Source organism: Lepidochelys kempii, chromosome 22 (assembly GCF_965140285.1).
Source record: "Lepidochelys kempii isolate rLepKem1 chromosome 22, rLepKem1.hap1, whole genome shotgun sequence".
Taxonomy (NCBI): Eukaryota; Metazoa; Chordata; order Testudines; family Cheloniidae; genus Lepidochelys; species Lepidochelys kempii.
Genome location: NC_136401.1, coordinates 15,237,616 through 15,256,979, shown reverse-complemented (window position 1 = coordinate 15,256,979; position 19,364 = coordinate 15,237,616). Strand labels below are relative to the sequence as shown.

Sequence of the window (19,364 nt, the reverse complement as noted above, 5' to 3'; positions counted from 1 at the left end):
TAAGCTGTTGAAATGACTGTAGTTCCTGATCACATTTCCGTTTCTGGGAGCAGGCTCCAAGCGATGCACAATTTCACGTGGCTGTAGCAGCATTATTTGCAGCTCCTGTCCCATCTGCCTTTGGCTCTAGGCTCAGCCTCCCTTGCAGACATCTACAAGGGTGTAATCTGTACAGCATGTGAGCAGCCCCACTGACGGTGCCCTCTTAGCCATGCGCAAACATGGCACATCACATGCACAGCTCTGACCAAGAAAGATGTACAGAGCGTGGACAGATTCATTCTTTTTCTCCCTTCTTATTTACCATCTCTTGGCATTTTTGATACATGGGAGCACAGGTTCAACTCCCAACTCAGCCGCTTCATCCTTCCGAGTCAGATAAATTGAGAATTCCATGCAGCTTACTGTGTTGGGGTTTCCGCCCTATGCCCATTGGAGACAAGATTCCCATGCACTTCAAAGGTTTAGAACCTCTGGAACAAACTCTCTGCGAGCATAATTCCACTGAAGCCAGCAGAGAATCTAGTCTCATGTCTGTAGTGAGAGGATACTACAGATCACTCATTGTAAGAATCCGAGTTCACTCTAGTGTCCTCAGCCAAAATTGTCCCAGTTCCAACTCCACCCCAGAGACAGCTGTATTTTCAACGGCAAATACATTCGTGTGTGTGTGTGTATCAGGCTGTATCCAACTCCTGTAGAACTTCCATCAACTTAAATGGGAGCAGAACAGGCACCTAACTTCTGTTCTGGGATGAGTCTCTGTGGATTTGTTCTTGTTCTAGTTGAGGTCTGTTGGTAGGGTTTGATCCCATGTGGTGGATCACGCCCGACATAAACATAAGATGGTTTTTATTATTCTTACTCCAAGATCTCCCAATCATGCAAAAACTGCTGTGTTGGAACCGAAAAATTGTCCTCTGCTACTTCAGTTAGGGAGGGAAAATTGGCTCAAACGGTCGAGCGCTTGCTTAGCCTGCCCTCCTACATTTCTCCTGGGTTATGCAGGAGGTCAGACGAGATGATGTAATGGTCCCTTCTCGTCTTAGAATGCATGAAACTACTGTAGCTGTGTGACAGAGCGTTGCATTTACTTTCCAGGAGACGACGACGATGACGAAGCCCCTATGATAACTGGATTCTCAGATGACGTTCCCATGGTCATCGCGTGAAGCGCATTTCTGACTGTAAACCAAATGGTGTAAATATTTCATTTGATAAAAATAGTTGATGGTTTATTTTAAAAATGCACTTTGAGTTGCAATACATTATTTTTATATGGGCCAAAAAATAATTAAAAAAATACACTTTGTAGTAATCAACTGTGAACTGCAGACCAGGTTGATTTAGAACCGAATTGCTTTGTTTTAACATTAATTTAGTCTTACAAGGCTATGCTTGCTGGGCATGCTTTTAAGTCTGTGAGATGTTTTCTGTTGACTAAATTGGCTACTCTTTTTATTTTTCTAAGACAATAAGAAATTTATTTTAAAAAATTCAGGAGATTATATATATATATATAGAGAGAGAGAGAGAGAGAGAAGGCGACAAGTAATATAGTCCCTGAAGGTTTTACATTTACTTTAAAAAAATCCTTTGGACTTTGTTTTATATGAAAGTATTTTTGTTGTGTTAATTTATTGGGAAATATGCTTTAGATCAGATTTTCAGAGTCATCAGACATTGTACACACTGTGTAGATAGAATGTGTGCCACTTTATCTTGACCTGCAGTAGATTTTTGGTATCACAATCATTGTTACTGCAGTAATAATAAAAAAATCGTTAATTTTAATTCCCCCCCTCCATTATTAAAAAACTGGGTCAAAATTTTAAAACATTGGGGCCCAATTCAGCAAAGCACTTCATAGAACCATAGAATATTAGGTTGGAAGGGACCTCAGGAGGTTATCTAGTCCAACCCCCTGCTCAAAGCAGGACCAATCCCTACTTCAGCACTTCCTTATCTTTAAGCATGTATTGAAATCCCATTGATTTCACTGGGACTTTTGCACGTACAGTGCTTTACTGAATCAGACAGGGGGCCTAAAGTGAGGTCTGTTTAAAGACCTAAAAATGTAAGTGGCCTGATTTTCAGAAAGGGGACCCACAGCTCCCTCCAGCTTCAGGGACAGAGTCAATCAGGCCACTTTTTGATCCTGATTCAGTCAAAGTACTGAGGTATGTGCCTACCAATATTCACGTAAATATCCCTCATGGAAGTCACCACTCATGTACATAGAGTTATGCACATACTTAAGTACACTGCTGAATCAGTGTCTAATTTAGGGGATTAAGGTCCAGACTGTGCAGATATTTATGCACATGGGTGAGTTTACACAAGTTAGTGATCTGGCCCTTACCATGGATTTAGATGACTACCCTAAGCCCCGAAGTTTTCAGTTCTGGCCCTTACTTTCTGCCTCACAAACCTACAGTCTATGCAGTTCTGTGCATCACCAGCACTGTCCTAAATGCTTTAGGGTTATGTACAGTAGTGGATTTGCTAACCTTGCCCTTCACTTGTAGTCTGATCCTTTCGTTAAATATATTATTGACAAAAATTGTAAACTAACAGGAAAATGTGGCCACTGACTGTCTTTAAAAACACATTTCAGTCCATGCTGTCACATGCAATTAGACAAACGTGTTTCCTCTATGGCACTTCTTTAAGATGCTAATATATTGATGGGCAGCTGGGATGGGGACATGCTACCTAAAACTAGAGGAAGGGCTTTGATTGCAGGTTTTCCGCAGTCTTACGAAGCTAGAAAATCTGAATTAATTTGAGGTTACAAAAGGATACTATATTCCTTCATTGCTTTTTCCTAAAAGTAGCTGTGGTTTTAGCTTCAACTTCAGAAGTAAAACATATATACAGATCACTATCTGTTATGCACTTACTGTAGACACACCATTGGCTACAAAGCTAAACGTTAGCTGTTAAAAACGTCTGGTACCATTGTCTAGCTTTTTTGTGACAGTAGAGTTTGAATCCCACCACAGAGTCAAAACTTCTTGCCAGCTGGAGAGCAAATAATGTAAGTGAGTGTTCACAGATCACATCTATACATACTTGGTATATGCAAAGTCTATCAGCTCTACACCACTAAAATACAATGTGCCATCTTGTCATGATATAAATATTTTAACCAAAAGTATCTTTGTTGTGTAACTTGAAAATATAATTACAGTCTTCCTATGGATAGAGTGAGAAAAAGAAGGGTCAACTATGTTCAGATAAACAAGTGATTCATTTAATTTCAAATAAGAAAATGTATAAACTGTAGAAGTTCTGTGTGGTTCAATACACTAAACAAATACTAAATATATTTTCAGCTACTGACAGAGTGTCATTCCCAAGTGACAAATTGGTTCTTTTTTCTTTCTTTTTTTCCGGGGGACCAGAATTGAATGGGTTTTTGTGGACACTGCTTCTTTATTTTAAGCTTGTAGAGTTGTGACGTGTTTTTCTTTACTTGGTTTGAGGGCCAGATGCTATTCTGAGATACAAATTTTGAGCAGCAAACTTTGGTGTAAATGAAATCACTCCTGATTTACACTAGTGTACCCAAATCAAAAATCTGACCCTGAGTGACAAATTTCTAGATTTACTGAATGATTCAAATACTTGAAAAGTGGGGAAATGGCCAAAAGAAAGAAAGAAAACCTAGGGATGTGGTTATTATTTCTTATTAAACAGATATTTCTGCACAATCGCTACAAAAATTAGAATAAGAGTATCTCAGAAGGGGGGGTGGGGTCTATAGAACACTGATATTGGTCAAATCCTGTGTGCTTTACTCACCTAAGCAGTCCCATTGACTTCAGTGGAACTACTCACCTGAGTAAGGCAAGCAGAATTTGGCCTATTGCCTTTTGTTCCTATATAGGGAAACACACACTAAGGACCAACTCCAATAACTAACCTCATGGCCACTTAAATACGCTATGACAGTTCCTCAGTATGATGTTTTCAAACTTTTGAAGTTAAAGACCTACTTCAGCTTGGGTGACTGATCATTGCTGGTCACTCAGACCGGTGTCACTGCATTCACTTCTCAGCTGTACAAAACATAGACTGTTTCCAGTTTGAAACACTTGGTTGCAAATGAAAAATACTCCTGGTTAACAGTGCCTCAGTTAATGCAATGTGGGTGGAATAAAGCTCAGTGCATTGGGTCTGCACATTTGCCTGAGCATTGCTTTTGCTCGCTGAAGGGTTTAAATGGCACTTAAGCAGGTCATAGACCTTGTGCAAGTTCTCCTGGGGTGAATTTCACCTTGTGTGAATAGTGCTGTAATGGAGAGACATCCTCAACCCTCAAAACTTTCCCTTTCAGCAAAAATAACCACTGTGCTGTTGGCAAAGCAGCCTTACAGGGCTAGTGTATTTTATATAAATAGAAAATTATAAGTTCCAGGGAGCATGAGCAAGATCGATGCAGTTATGGAAAAATTCTATATTTTTTATGAACTTTTGAAGCACAGAATCTTGTTCACAGATATGGGCGGGGGTTGTTGTAAATACAGTACACACGATCCAGATCCAGATTTTGTTCTTGTTTTGTTTCAGTAGCTTTATGAAATGTGAAGCGAATTGTTACCCTAAATGTTGGGAGGTGACTGGGTTTTTCCTACTGTAACAAAACAAAACTATTGAATACTTCAGCTAAAAGGCTGTTAGTTGTACCCTCCGTTATGGTGACTCTTCCAGTTATTTAACATTTGAGTCTGTTTTATTGTTCACGACACACATTAGAAGCAAGCCTGCATTCTTAAGTCCATTTGAACGAAAGACAACAACTTTTAACTGTGTTGGCCCTTTGGTTTTTGATCTTATATGGTGAATATACATGGAGGTACCATTTCCTAAACTTGAAATCTGGGGGCCCCTTCAGGAAAATGAAACCAGATCTGGTTTTTCCCTTCACCGTGAACAAATTACTTCAGTTCGCTGTATAGCAAAAGCCTGATCCATAAAATGGTGATCTACACTCAGCTCTCTACTGAAAGTGCTACACTGATTTCACACGTAGCACCCCCACTAACTGAAGTATACATTCTGCATGTAGAACTCACACATGATTAGCAGTCAGAGATCAAAACTATTATATATGTAGGATCACGAAAATCCTGACTACCAAAACCCATATTTACTTTTCTTGGCTTTCTTGTAGAATGGTACTACCAGTTAATGGAATTTTCACTTCCAGGTCACTAGACTGAATCCAGCACAAATCAGTATTTGGTAAATGAGTTGGAAGATCTCTGTCCATTTCTCAGTAGACAGGTAGCCACAACATTAAAACCTATCTACAACACAGCACTAATTAGTAAAGTTGTTTCCAGACTCAGAGAATCCAAAACTATATGGCCAGGAGTCATGGAGACTGAACTTTCTTCTCAGACCTAGAGATGGTCTCTCCAGGGCTGGTGTGAAGTAACATTGGCGAGGCAAGTGTAGCTTGCTCTACCACTGATCACATGCTCTGTGGACAAAGGGGCGTCAGTCTCTAGGATGCAAAACATTCTCTTCCCAAAACAGTACAGCCTTGTGCCACAGAGAATCAGCATGTTTTTTATCTGTTTAAGGGACCTCAAAAGATTTAATGAAAGATTTAGCTGATTTGTCAGTACAACTTTAGAAACTGTATTCAAGAAAGACAAGAACAATATTTTCCTATACAAATTCCACATCTCTTTCAAATGGACTTCAGAATGTGACTGTCGTAATTGAATTAGTAACCTTGGATCCAGAAAGCGTCTTCATATAGTGCCAACTTCAAGGGTTTTTTATATATATACAAACAGTGATCATTCTAAACTTTCAGCATCCAGTATAGGCAACCAGTCTAAACCACTCTCATCAGCATTAGCTTCACCTCTGTAAGCTCTTAAAGTGACGTTTAGACATTTATCATTTCAATTGCTTAATGATTTCTGCTGCAGATTTTAGTAACTCATTGCACAATTTTGAAGGTTTTTTTTGTCTTTCAATGTCAAACTTTTTTCACGGAATAAATAAAACTTAACTGAGTCAAGAAAACGGATGTTAAAAAAATCTATTCTACATGTGTCTTGAGTTATTTTTTGGAGTACAATAAAAATGTGTCCAGTGCTATTTCTGAACACTGCTTTTTTTTTTTTAATTTAAAGGATGTATTTTGTAAACAGAGCTGTCAATGACAGTGTCTGAAATTGACCCACTGTGACATGCCAGCTGTTCTCACTGAAGTGATGCCTACACTCATGGTTTTAATCACAAGGCTCATGGTATTTGTTTTCCTTAAAGTCTCAATTCCTGGAGTCAGGTGACTATATAAGATTCTCAGCTTTCCTTTAAAAAATAAGTTTCTTGCCCTTGTGGTTACAGAGATAAGCTTGTAAATATGACCTCTAAAGAACAAAACGTTCATTAATTTCTCAAAAACTCATGATTTTCAAGGCAATCTCAAGATTTGGGGGGAACCTGACTTACAGTTTTTGAACTCTTGGGATTGACAATGCTGCTTTGGGGCTTAAAATATGGTGCACAGCACTGAATCTCACCCATAATGAGCTGTGATACAGTAATATGTGCATGTTTGTGTGATGCATGTACCCCATTGTTCCAAGTGCAGTACAAACAGAGATGATGTGGTCCTGCCCCATGGAGCTTAACCCACTGGCTTTCTCCTTGTTTTCCCCCACAAGGCCACTGTACTCTATCTGACAAAATGAAGAAGGTGAGCATCTATAGCAGGAGGACATGAGAAGGTGAAACAATATACACATAAGGGCAGAAAATCTCATAGCTGGAGGCCTGGACGTCTGTTTAATTTCCAGACTGTGTTTACATTGTATTTTTATTACCATAATACATGTATTACCCAGCTCTTTTCATCAGAAGACCTACAAGTCAGTCTCGTTACTCCCATTTCACAGATGAGGATACTGAGGTACAGAGTGTCTTATTTTTTCCTTATGCTCCCATCTGTCTGTCTCCACCTTTGGCTCGTCCTATACTTACATTGTAAGCTCTTTGGAGCAGGGACGGCCTCTTGTCCTGTGTTTATACAGCACCAAGCACAATAGGGTCTTGGCCCACAGCCGGGACTCCCACCACAATAAAAATAAATAATAATCCCATTATGCCCATCAGAGCCCAGCACAGCAAACTAAACATGATAGCTGTGAGCAGAGCAAAACCAGAATTGCAAAAGTATTTCCTGACAGGCATGTAGCATTTCAAGAAACAGTTGAACTCTGCCATCAAGACAACAGCTGAAGAACTGGTTCATGTGTTCCTTCCCTCTGTGGCCCAAGCTTCTTTTGCCCTGGCACCAGTGTTTGTGTTAACCCCTCTTGGCAGGAAATATGTGGAAAAAACAACTCCAAAGCAGGACTAGAGCTTGGTTTTAAGATTAAGAGAACGCAGCTTCTGACTGTCCCAGTTGTCACTGTCGGTGGGAAGAAAAGGGTCTGCGAGACGAAAGATTGGTTCTAAAAATCAAAACCCTGACTCTGGGTTTACACCTCGCAACCTGGCAAACGTGAGACACCAGAAAAACGGCGCAGGCTCTTCTAGGATGTGAGAAGATAAACTCAAGCCCACATCCCCAAAATGTCCAGTGTCGAGTCCAGCTGATGCGCCACTGATTTGCACTCTCCCGCCAAGGTGCCTAGGACTGAACATGTGGTGCTAAAAAGAGAGGATTGAACTGCTTGCGCTTGCAGGGGGAGCCACTGTACCAGAGTCACACTGAAAAGAGGCCCCTAGGTGGTGGCAGGAGCCAGAGACACCACAGGCAAGCTGAGGCCACATCAGTCACAAGGAAAGAAGCTGGAGCACAGAGCCAGAGGGGGGCAAGGAAAAAGGGCTGGTAGCTCACACCTAGGTCTGGGCAGGACTGCTGGTTAATGTTACAAAATGTACCTGAGCTAACCTCAGAGGCAGCATCTTCCAGCCAAAGAGCTCAAAGTGCTTTACGATCATTGATAAGAAGAGCCTCATGAGGATTTTAAGGCCTGGCTTGACAAAGCCCTGGCTGGGGTGATTTAGTTGGGGATGGGTCCTGCTTTGAGCAGGGGGTTGGACTAGATGACCTCCTGAGGTCCCTTCCCACCCTGGTATTCTCTGACACTCACAGGCAGACAGTGTATTTCAGGGATGGGAAACTGAGGCAGCAAAAGGCGAAATGGCTTTCTCAAGGTCAAACGGAGCCATTGGGAGAAGTAGGAAAAGAATGCTGGAGGCCCGAGTCCCACTCCTGTTCCTTAATCTCAAAATCAGCCTCTCTCTAGTGGAGGCCCATTTGTTTGAAAGTAATTCCCAGCTCAGCAACAGTTTTACATAGCTCAGAGCTGATCTGTCTAGATAGTCAGGCACAATGGCCTCTTCAACCTAGCCTCTGAGCTGATAGGATGACAGGATAGTTTGGCTCATCTAGCTGAATACACAGCATTGCTTTCCCCATACACTTACGTAACCTTGCCCTGAGCACCGGCAATTGGCTGCGAGCTATGTGTTGCAAGCACAGGTCTTCTGGGAGAATAAGCACGAAGAATATCAGGCAACCAAGGGTGAGGAAAGTGAAAAGAAATTGGAAAAGTGACTGAAATGCCTTGACCTTGGAGAATATGCCAAGGACTTGTTAGGTTCCAGTCACTGTAAATAAATAGACCACATTTATTGTCTGGTTTGGCAGACGAGCTCTGGAATGCCTGAGCCAACTCCAGCAGGTGGGGCTAACGAGTGGGATCAGTCCCTCATTCCGAGACGAGACAGATGTGGTGTCTTCAGCTCTGGTTGTGTTGTGCGATTTGTGCTGCTGCCATTTGCAGGCAATAGCCTAGGGCTTTGCTAACGTGTCAACAAATTTAAGGCAAAGCTCGTTCCCTGGGGGTGAATCCTAAGCAAGTGGCAGCAATACAAAACTGAGCTAAGGTGGAAATATGGGTCGATTCCCTTTGCAGCAGACTCACTGGATGCTCAACAATGGAGTTAGAGAAGAGCAAGCCTGACTTCAACTATGCTTATACAGAGCTGGTGACTGGGAAGAGCATATAGAGCTCTGAGTGGGCTACTTCCAAAACAAAACAGGCTAGAGAGGGAATAATCAATTCTGTGTATGATCCAGTCCTTTGGAAGTATTAAACGAAGAATTAGTACTCTGCACAGTAATGCACATGTCCAGTAGATGGCAGCATACGCCTTATTTTATAGAAAACCAAACTGAAACTAGGTACCTTTCCCCTCTCCCCCTTCCCTTCTCTCTCCTTTTCTTCACTTTTGGTGGCCTCAAAAATTATTAGTTCCAGATGAGCTCTTGGCATAGTAATACTCCATTTAACCCAATCCGCTCTGTGCCGAGTCAGTGCAAGTTCAAATGCAGCATTGTCACATGTAAACTATACATCAGAGGCATGTTGCTGAGGGGTTTTGGATACTCCTTATGCAAGTGGAAGGGGAAATATAAAAGGTTGACACACACACACACACACACACAGAAGGGGAAATATAAGAGGTTGACACACACACACACACGGAAGGGGAAATATAAAAGATTCACACATATACAGTCAATCCATGGTCATCAGTAACAATGGCACTTTGTACAAATGAATCTTGCTAGAGTGGAACTGAATTTATGTATTGAACCAGGAACCTCTGGACTGGGTGGCTCTTTGAAGATTAGTGTTAATAAGCCATACCAGTGGGCATTTTGGTTTATAAGGAAAGAGCATTTCAAGTCACGCATGCTGCTATTGTTGGACACAAAACATGCACTGTCTGCTTGTTGTGATTCTACTGCTACTTGCTTGCCTTTTGCTGGGGTTACCTTTATTTGTACATGGTTTTAAATTTACCTCCCCCGGTTTTCCATTCCATTAGAATCAGTGCCACATTTCCTGGGGATCAGGCAAAAAATCTTGAAAAAGTTACACATGTGCTATAAATTTAGATAGTCTTTGTTTGTGCTACATTATTGACTTATTCAAGATTTTTGCGCCTTACGTAGATTACAGATATCAAAATTATCATTAAAGCTAGTGGAATTCTCCCCCGACAGAAGAATGTGTATATTCTGTATAAAGAAGGTACGTTCTAGGGTTGTATTAACTGACTTGAGCCTTGCAAATAAGTAAAATCCTAGCAAATATACAAGAAATTGTACATTTGTTTGCCTGTATAACTCACTGTACACAGAGCCTATAAACTAAGGATCTCAAAGCACTTGCAGATTTTAATTAAGCCTCACAACTGCCATTTTGGGTTAGTTGATGGAGTATTATTTTACTGATTCTTTGCAGATGGGTAAACTCAGACAAAGTTTTATGCACCAAACAATGTGCATGTCCCCATTCAAATGATTCCTTAACGTTCTTCCTCATGGCCTCTTCAATAACGAAAGATATAAAAAATAACCCTGTCAAGGCCTAAATTTGGTCCTTCAGATGACATGGTATGTATCTGAACTCTATTGCCTGAGTCTGATTTAATACCTTGGGGCAGGAAACGTATCTTCCTCTATATCTGGATGATGCAAAGCCTACAGTTAGCTCTCGATCAATGATACTAAGAAGCAGAGATGGGCTTAGTCTGAATACCCCTTTACTTGTGCGGGAATTCCCACAACTGGCCTCTCCGACTATATACATGGGTCGAACAAAAGCATGGAGCAACATGACCCCATGCTTTGGCTCCGGATCCGGACTCAGCTTTAGCAGTCGTTTAAGTGACAGGTCCAAGACCAAAGTCCGAGTGAGTGGTAGAGCTGAGAGTCTGGGAGAATCTTGGCTCCCAGATCCCCACTCTCAACCACTACGTAAGCTGTATGGAAACCATTCACACAGCGTGCCCATAGGTCAAAATCAGAGCTCGTACTGCCAATCTGTGGCTTTCCAACAGCATACCGCTCAACATTCAACTTCTAACAATCTAGGGCACATTCCGGTCTGACCATTAATACATTGACAATACCCAAATTATTCAGTATCTGGTGATTTAAATGACCCTCTGTTGAGGGACTAAATGGTGCGTAGACCTTTTGCACAGGAGTGAATTTCACTAAGGATAGCGAGACTACAAAGCACCCCAGCAGCAAAGCCGGTATTAGAACTGAGGAGTCCCAGCACCTACCCTTACACCTAAATCCCCTAGACCACCCGGCTTCCTGAACGGCCTTGGGAATAGGTTAGTCGCTAGCTTTGGCAGAGGTCTGAATAGGTGCTGAGCAAATTCAGGTTTTCCCAACATTGTTTTAGCCTTCACTGCTTATCGGATTCCCATCGCTCCCTTTTCCTTGTTCCTTCCCCTTCTTTTTTGTTCTTGTCCTTTGTTCTAGTGTTTACAGTAGCATCGGTTTGCTGTCAGGCAGCAACATGGCCTTGGAGGTTCTGTATGTACGGTAGGAGTGCGGCCAACTGGAAACCGCCCCCTCTGGCATTTATATCCCGGCGCGCTGAAATGTGTCACGTTAAGCTGCTTCAGGTGTTGATGCTATTTCCCTTCCCCAGCCTCCCACAAGCATGTATGGGTAAATCCTTCTTCCCTTCCCAGTGGTTGTGCAGGGTCCATACTCCAGGGCCAGCATAGGGGAGTGGACGGCTGGAACCCCACGCAAGGGATCTGCAAGTTATTCTCTGTGTGTGGGCTTGGGGGCAGGCAGGGGAAAGCTGAAGATGGGGTTAGTGAAGCTGAAGAGTCAGCAGGATTGCAGAAGCTGCTGCGGCCACTGTAGCCCAGAGGCCGCAGAGATGGCCACAGGTGCTGTGTGTGAGCGGAGGGTTTCTTCACTTTGTGCCCCCTTCCCCTGCCTCAGTGGAACTCTCCCAGTTTGTGCTGGCACGTGGGATTTTTCCCTAGCAGCATCACTCCACTTTCTGACACCCCAGAATATCGCTTAGCATGGCCGGTGAGCACTGTGACTTCCATTGCAGCCCTCTGTTGCCAAACACTAAGGGAAATAACCCTTTGCAACGTACATGGCATCTTCTGGGTAAGGATCTCAAAGTCCTTTACAAGCTAGTATGCCTCCAAACCCTCCTGTGAGGTAGGCATTCTCTCTATTTTACAGAACAGCTCAGGCACAGAGAGGTTAAGTGACTTGCCCAAGGTCACACAGGAAGTCACAGGAAGTGCTGGGAGCAGAACCCAGGACTCCTGATGCCTAGCCTTACACGTTTACGATTAGCCCATGTTCTCGAGTCTGACTCCACATCCAGCTACTTAGGAGATTTTACAGCCTTTTCGTAATGTTTTCCTGTTACGCTTTGATACAGCCGCCTCCTTATCCCCCTAAAGGAATGTAAATGCTACAGGAGGTTATTCTCATCCCTTCGGGTATCTAAATGGTGGCCATCAAACGTCCTGAGTAAAATGGAATCCAACCCTGCCAGTCCAGGCTGCTTTTGAAACCTTTCGTGTGAATTTGGCCACTGGTGAAAGAGGCCACGTTGACAGCCCTGAAGACTGACCTCCCCTGCGTATCCTCAGAACAAGTAAACATGAGAGGTAGCAGGGTAAGCTTCCCCTGTGAACAAGCCTCTCTCCTGACCTCTCAGGACGAGAGGGTAACTCAGTTCCTCAACTCCATTCAGTCCTTGGCCTCTCTAGGGGGGCTGCTAACAAGAAGGGGATAATTAGAGCTAGTCCTGGTAGTGGTTTTCATTGCCATAAACATATGTTTGCATGGACCTGTTTCCCAATAGGCCAAACATACAGAGGCCAGTAAGTAAAAGCAACTTTCAGGCATTACCTAACCTCAGACGATTCTGCAAAGTCAGAAGTGACAGTTTCCCTATCCTGTTAACAAGCATCTGGATCATCCAGTCTCCCATATGCACTTTAGGGCCTGATCTACAGCCCACAGAAGTTAGGGAAAGACTCATTCTCCATAATTTTCCCCATCGTGTTACCTATGGAGCCAGTCTACCCAGAACTAAAGTAACAACATATGATTTTGGGCACTCTACGTGGGTCAGCTTTTTCGTGATTTTCAGCCCTTTCAAGGCATCTCAAGTCAGGCAACCAAAACCAACAGTAAAACCTTTGAAGAGGTAAGTCCTAATTTTTTTTTTTTTTTTTTTTGAAATTTGCAAACATCTCTTTTCATCCCTTACTTTAGTGTCCTTTATTTAGAGTATGGACTGAGCATGCTCAGAAACACTGCTGAATCTGGCTGGCCTCACTCTGCCCGGCCTCACTCTGCCCACCCCACTATCGGCAGACACAAGTCATCTCTGATGCTAATATCGATCACCTGAGGACCTGGGTGTTTTTCCTTACTAAGATACTGTGAGGGCATGATCTGTAATGTAGTTCAATAAGCATAATCCGATCATTTGCTTAAAAATGAATAGAAAAGCTTTTTTAGCAAAAATCAAACCCATCCAGATTTCTAGGGTTTGAGCTTCCCAACCTCACTTGCCCAGCGTTTCTACTCTTGTGGGTAATTGTCTGGATGTTCGTGGGGTTACTCACCTGACAAAGGGGATACAGTGAATAAGAGTGGCAGGATAGGGTATCTGGCCCATTGCAGAAGGCTGACAAATTGCAAATAAATACATTTTACAATAAAAGAGCTGAAAATCTTTTTTTTGGAACATGGACATGCCAGTATTAACAGTCACCATCACAGCAGTATCTGGGCATTTCCACTCTTCTTCCCATGCATCTTAATACACTTTACAAATCTTAAAGGAGTTTGCTGCCTAGGCTTCTCCCTAGTAATGCTACTATCCCCACTTGTGAGGGAGGTGAAACTCAAGGACAGAACGTTTTAATAGACCAGGCCCTAGATCGCAGAGGCCAGGGGAGAGCCAGCATTTGCAAGACTCTTCATCCTGCACTTTTCATAAATTCTACAACAAGAAGGGATCATTGTGATCATCTAGTCTGATTTCCTGTATAACAGGCCAGAGAACGGCCCTAAAATAATTTCCTGAGCACATCTTTTAGAAAAGCCTCTAATCCTGATTTTAAAATAGTCACTGGTGGAGAATCCACCACAACCCTTGGTAAATTGTTCCAATGGTTAATTACTCTCACTTTCCAAAATTGACACCTTATTTCCAGTCTGAATTGGTCTAGCTTCAACTTCTAGCCATTAGATTGTATTTTACCTTTCTCTGCTAGATTGGAGAGTATTAAATATTTGTTCCCCATAAGTAGGTACTTATACACTGTAATCAAGTCACCCCTTAACCTTATGTTTGTTAAGCAACATAGTTTGAGCTTTTTGAATCTCTCCCCATAAGGCATGTTTTGCAAACCTTTAATCATTCTCGTGGCTCTTCTTTGAACGCTCTCCAATTTATCAATGTCCTTTTTGAATCCTGGGCACCAGAACTAGACACAGGATTCCAGCAGTGGTCTCACCAGTGCCAAATACAGAGGTACAATAATCTCCCTACTCCCACTTGAGATTCCCCTGTTTATGTATCCCAGGATCGCATTAGTTCTTTTGGCCACAGCCTCACACTGGGAGCTCATGTTCAGCTGATTAGCCACCAGAACCCTTACATCTTTTTCAGAGTCACTGCTTCCCAGGATAGCTTTAACCACACAACCATCCTTCCTCTCCCATAATGATAGATCCTGAAACGAGTACCTGACACAAACGCCACAGTAAACAGTTATCTGTCTGTAGCATGTACATACACTTTACTCAGCCCCACTGTGCAGTTCTCTTGCACCAGACCCACTGCGCATTATAAATCTGAGAAAGACTGAAGTCTGTGGCTTTTTAATTTTTTTTTTTACAATAGCCATGAAAGGTGTGAAATATTCCCTGTGTGTATGCATCTGTGGATAAGATAATAGGCTGAAATGTGCAAATTCTTCTCATATTTAATGAACCAGGAAATGGCTCCAATTTTGGCTGTGCGTATTTCATATCCTACTCTATATATGGCTGCATATTTTAATAGTCTAATTAATTGCTTTGTGAGATTCCAGCTTAGTTTTCTTAATTATTGTGCAGTCACTGTAGGTAACAAAAAAAGTAAGTATTTAATAACTTAGCCTGGGTATTGCAGAATTATACAGAACTCATCTTTTCTGCCTCAGTTGTTGTTTTTGGGGGACACAGAGCTGAATTACTGGGGAGTGTCATTTAGAACTGATGAACAAGTCACACTTTTCCTGGTGAGTCAGTACAGAGGTACTACCCCAGCAGTGTGCTGTTGGGAGGTGCCAGCTGTCATTTGAGATGAAAAGCCAAGGTCCTGACTGTGACGGGGAGATACGCTCCTGCCCCAACAGAAGAAGTCCTGCACATCTGCACGATGGGGTTATGCTGGCACGGCTATGCCTGTACAGTCTCTGTCGTGAAGAGACAGCCTTTGTTTTAGTTTGACCTGCCACAAGTAGTGAGAACCTTGGCCAGGAGAATATCAGAAACAGTGGCTATCCACCACAGACGAATTCATCCCTGTGGAGGGAACTCACGCGAGGTCTGACCCCTATGCTGAGGGCTTAGGCCTTTTGCTCGGCCTCTGCACAGGAGTGAATTTCACCCCATATGACAACCACTGGATTTCTTCCACAGAGAAGAACATAGATTGTAGGCAGTGTAGGGCAGAGACCATTTTTTTCTTCTGTGTTTGTACAGCACCTAATACAATGGGGTCCTGCTCCATGACAGGGGCTCCTAGGTGCTACCACAATATAAATAAATAGTAATTGTTCTACAATCCCTAGAAACTGAGATACCAAGTTACTAGGCATCATAGATCCTTTAGACAGAGAAATATTCCTGACTCTCCTTTTAAACTCATGGGTGGAAACCATCTTCCCTTCTTACTACTCTAACCTAAAACAAGGGGGGGGGGGAAAACCCACTCTGGCTTGACCTGGATGTCTGCAGGGCAGTCTCAATGTATCTCAAAAGTACTGAACCATTCAGAAAATCTTCGGCGTTATTTGTTCCTTTCGTCTGAATGCCTGGGAGTGAAATCCTCTAATTCATCTCTAGCCAGATGGATCAAATGCTGAATCCATCGCGTTTTACACACCGGTTCCTTCACACCCCTCCCGCTTCCTGTCTGTATCCAGGGCCCAAGTGTGAAACAATCAAGGAGAAATGCAAAGCAGGTACACGGTCGCCCATCAGCAGGTGCAACCGGGGGGCCAAATTCTGCTCTATTTCACAGCTGTAAATCTCAACCCGCAGATTATCACTAAAGGAGATGACATCGCACAGAAAGGAGAATTTGTTATCGGATTATTTCCTTTCTGAGAATAAAATCTTCCCGTGAGCAGACAGAAGGCTCAGTTCTGCCACTCTTACTCACATTAAGTGATCCCTTACTATGCAAGCTGTGCCGCTGGCATTAGCAGGGTGACTCACATAAGTAAGGAACCACTCAATGTGAGCAAAGGGGGAAAAGGGGTAGCAATAAGGCCCAAAGTCAATAAGAAAAGTCCGACAGAATTTAATAGCTAACGAACCCATTTCTAAAGGTTTTTCTGAGCCATCCTGTATGATTTCACAGACATTCACATCCCTGCTATAGAATTCCACGGGATGGTTTTTTTTTTTTTAACTATACAAAAACATCTCATTCTCTATTAAACTCTATGGTGTTTAGCGTAATTTCAAAAGAAGCCTATTCGGTTTATCCAGTACTACATTGGTATAATCCCCATTACATTCTAACGGATTTTGCTGTAATGTAGAACTAATCACGTGGGTGAAACACATCCCTGTACAGAGGGTATCTATGCACTGCTTAATTCCAATTTAAGCTCTAGTCTAGTCTCGTCTATGCTGGTCCTTTTACTACACTGATAAGTATGGTACCCACGTAGCTTAAAATTTTGCAGGATTGGGCCCTTTGAGTTTATTATTATTTTGTGGAATTAAAAACTAATTAATTAAAAGACCTTTTACACAATCTTAAAGCCAGGGAGAGCATTTCCCCTCGTATAGGCTTTGCACAGACAGCGGATCCTTTCACCACGAGTGAAGGTGTCGGTGGGGTCCGGGGCAAGAATAGGGGAGATGGGAGCAGTGCTGGGGTGTTGCCAAAACCCGTGCATGCAGGGATTCTGAGCAACATGACTCCCTTAATTGAGGCAGCTTGCCACTGGTGCCGACCTCCCTTAGGGTCCTTTAAATATCCCTGGTTAAATGTATAGGATCAGATTTTGATATTCACATTGTCTGTGTCACACCACTCACCGCTAGTCTGGCACCTCCTCCTGGTCACGCAGGGGATTAGCCATCAAGGTCGATGCCCCCATCCTGCGGTTGCATACCCACAGTCACGGACTCTCTCTCATCTGCAGCTCCTCTCTTGGCCCTGGAACCACAGCGTCCCCTCCGGCCAGGTCACTCAGTGGCATTTCCCCCTTCCAGGGTACACTCCTCCCATTCTGTCACTCCCACAGTGACCCTGGACAGCCTTCCAGTTCACTGCCCTGTTAGTCTATGCCATGCCTACAGTGGCTGGTAAGGGAACCCAGGCCTGCCTGGTACTCTGGGTTGCTGTCCAGGGACCCTCAAACCAGCAGTTCTGGGCTTTCCTCTCCCAGCCCTCACTGTTCCTTCCTTGGATGGCTTCCTGCCACTCCGGTTCCCCTTCTCTCTCTGGGTGTACCAGCTCCAAACACTATGCCCTGAGAGCGACTGCAGCCTCCATGTCTCTGGAGCCTCCAAACCCTCCTCCCTTTTCCCAGGGAGTGACTGCCCTTTCTCAGCAGCAGCCCCTGTCTGTGGCCAGCTTCCTGGATTTATACACCCTGCCTGTTCCTGTCCAGCAGGAACCTGCTTGCAATCAATTCCCTGCTCCCTGGCTCTCCCTCCAGGTGCAGCCTGTGGAATTAATAGGCCTACCTGACCATGTGTGGGGTAGACACCCCATCACAGTCTGGTTAACTGGTACCTTACTCTGTGAGTAGCCTCATCTAAGTTAACAGGACCATTCATGGAGCAAGATGCTGTTCAGCATGAACAGAATTTGATCTATAGCTAACATACAGAGATGAAAATGGTTTATTTTCTGAAGCTTTACTATTGGACAAAACAAGCTTGATCTTTCTTAGCCACAAGTCTCTTTTCTCTTTGCCCTTCCAGGAATAGGAGCCAAGTTCAAAGTTTTGTAGGAAAAATGAAAAGCGTCCCTGTGGAATTACACACAGTTTTATAGCTTTTAAGTGGGGCAGAAGTGGCACTGATTCACGACCACGGTTCTTTCAGGACCAAAAGTTCTCTAGGTCCTTCATTTGTCTGTCATGTCTCTCTGGCCCTGGCACGTGTTGGGAGCCACTTTCCATGGTTCACATATAAAAATATTAGTCTCTTGAGTAGCCAGTAGCTATTTCAGTTTAGACAACTTTGGGTTGCTTTAGTATGAAGCAAGACCAAGGGCCAAATTTCTCTCTCAAGTATACCACAGGGAATCTCTAGAGTCAGGATGGTTTTGTGGTGAATGCACTAGACTGGGACTTAGGAGAACAGTTTTCAATCCTCCACCTGGACACAAACTTCCTGTATGACCCAAGTATGCCACTTAATCTCGCTGTGCTTCAATCCCCATCTATAAAATGGGGATGATGATAATTCCTATATCTATCTAGATCACAGGCTGTCCAGGGCAAGGATTGTTAGTATGTGTCCACTGCCTAGCACAATAGTGCCATGGTCTCAGTTCACACTGCTGTAATACAAAGACAGAGTTACACCGCTGGGTCTTACAGTGACGCAGCAGTGTAGAGAGTGTCCGAGTTCCATGGAGTTACTTGTCATTTACACCAGTGTAAATAACTCCAGAATTTGGCCCGGACTTGGAGGAAAGACTTCAGGTTAAGTCCTGGACCAGCAGTCCCTCCTATATTTTCTCTCTCTTCGAAGGATGTTCTTTTATTTTGAAACGGTAATTTGCAAAACAAGATTTTCAGAATTCAAGCAGCTCTGAGAGCCCTGTCTGAAATAAGGAACATCGCTTCATGAAATATGGAAAAGCAATCAAAGATGGTGGGTTCCCAGTGCTTTTAGTCCAACAGGGAACCTTATATAAACTCACCAAAGATGTAATATTTCTTTGGTTGGAACAGAGGCTCTTAAATGGTTATCCTGCCTGTTTCTTTAAGGGTGTGCTTGGGTTAAATGGAGTTGTCCTTTCACATTTTGGATGTGGGCCGCAAATGTTTTAAAACTGGAATCTGTAAAAGTTAGAGCTTATGCTCCCTATCTATTGCAAATAAAACAGCTGGTTTTATAACCGGTGTAAATAATTGTATTGATTTTTTTTCATTACAGAGCTAAATACTTTCCACTGTGTTACAGGAAGGTGTGTATAGCACAGCGTACAGAAGTGCATGCTTTCTATTATGGTAGCACCTAGAGGCCTCAACCAAGACTGGACCCCACTGTG

At 43.1% G+C, this 19,364-nt stretch overlaps 2 protein-coding genes across 9 annotated transcripts in view; one reads left to right on the top strand and one right to left on the bottom strand.

Moving 5' to 3' along the window:
* Nucleotides 1–6,048, top strand: part of SORL1 (sortilin related receptor 1) — a 105,876-nt gene extending 99,828 nt beyond the window's left edge. For all 3 annotated transcript variants that reach the window (XM_073321245.2, XM_073321246.2, XM_073321244.2), the window contains exon 48: nucleotides 1,102–6,048. In XM_073321245.2, coding sequence (XP_073177346.1) covers nucleotides 1,102–1,172 — 71 coding nt within the window. In that variant the 3' untranslated portion in view covers nucleotides 1,173–6,048. The remainder of the gene's footprint in view (nucleotides 1–1,101) is intronic.
* Nucleotides 1–19,364, bottom strand: part of LOC140901775 (uncharacterized) — a 259,709-nt gene that overhangs the window by 62,087 nt on the left and 178,258 nt on the right. The window lies entirely within an intron of this gene.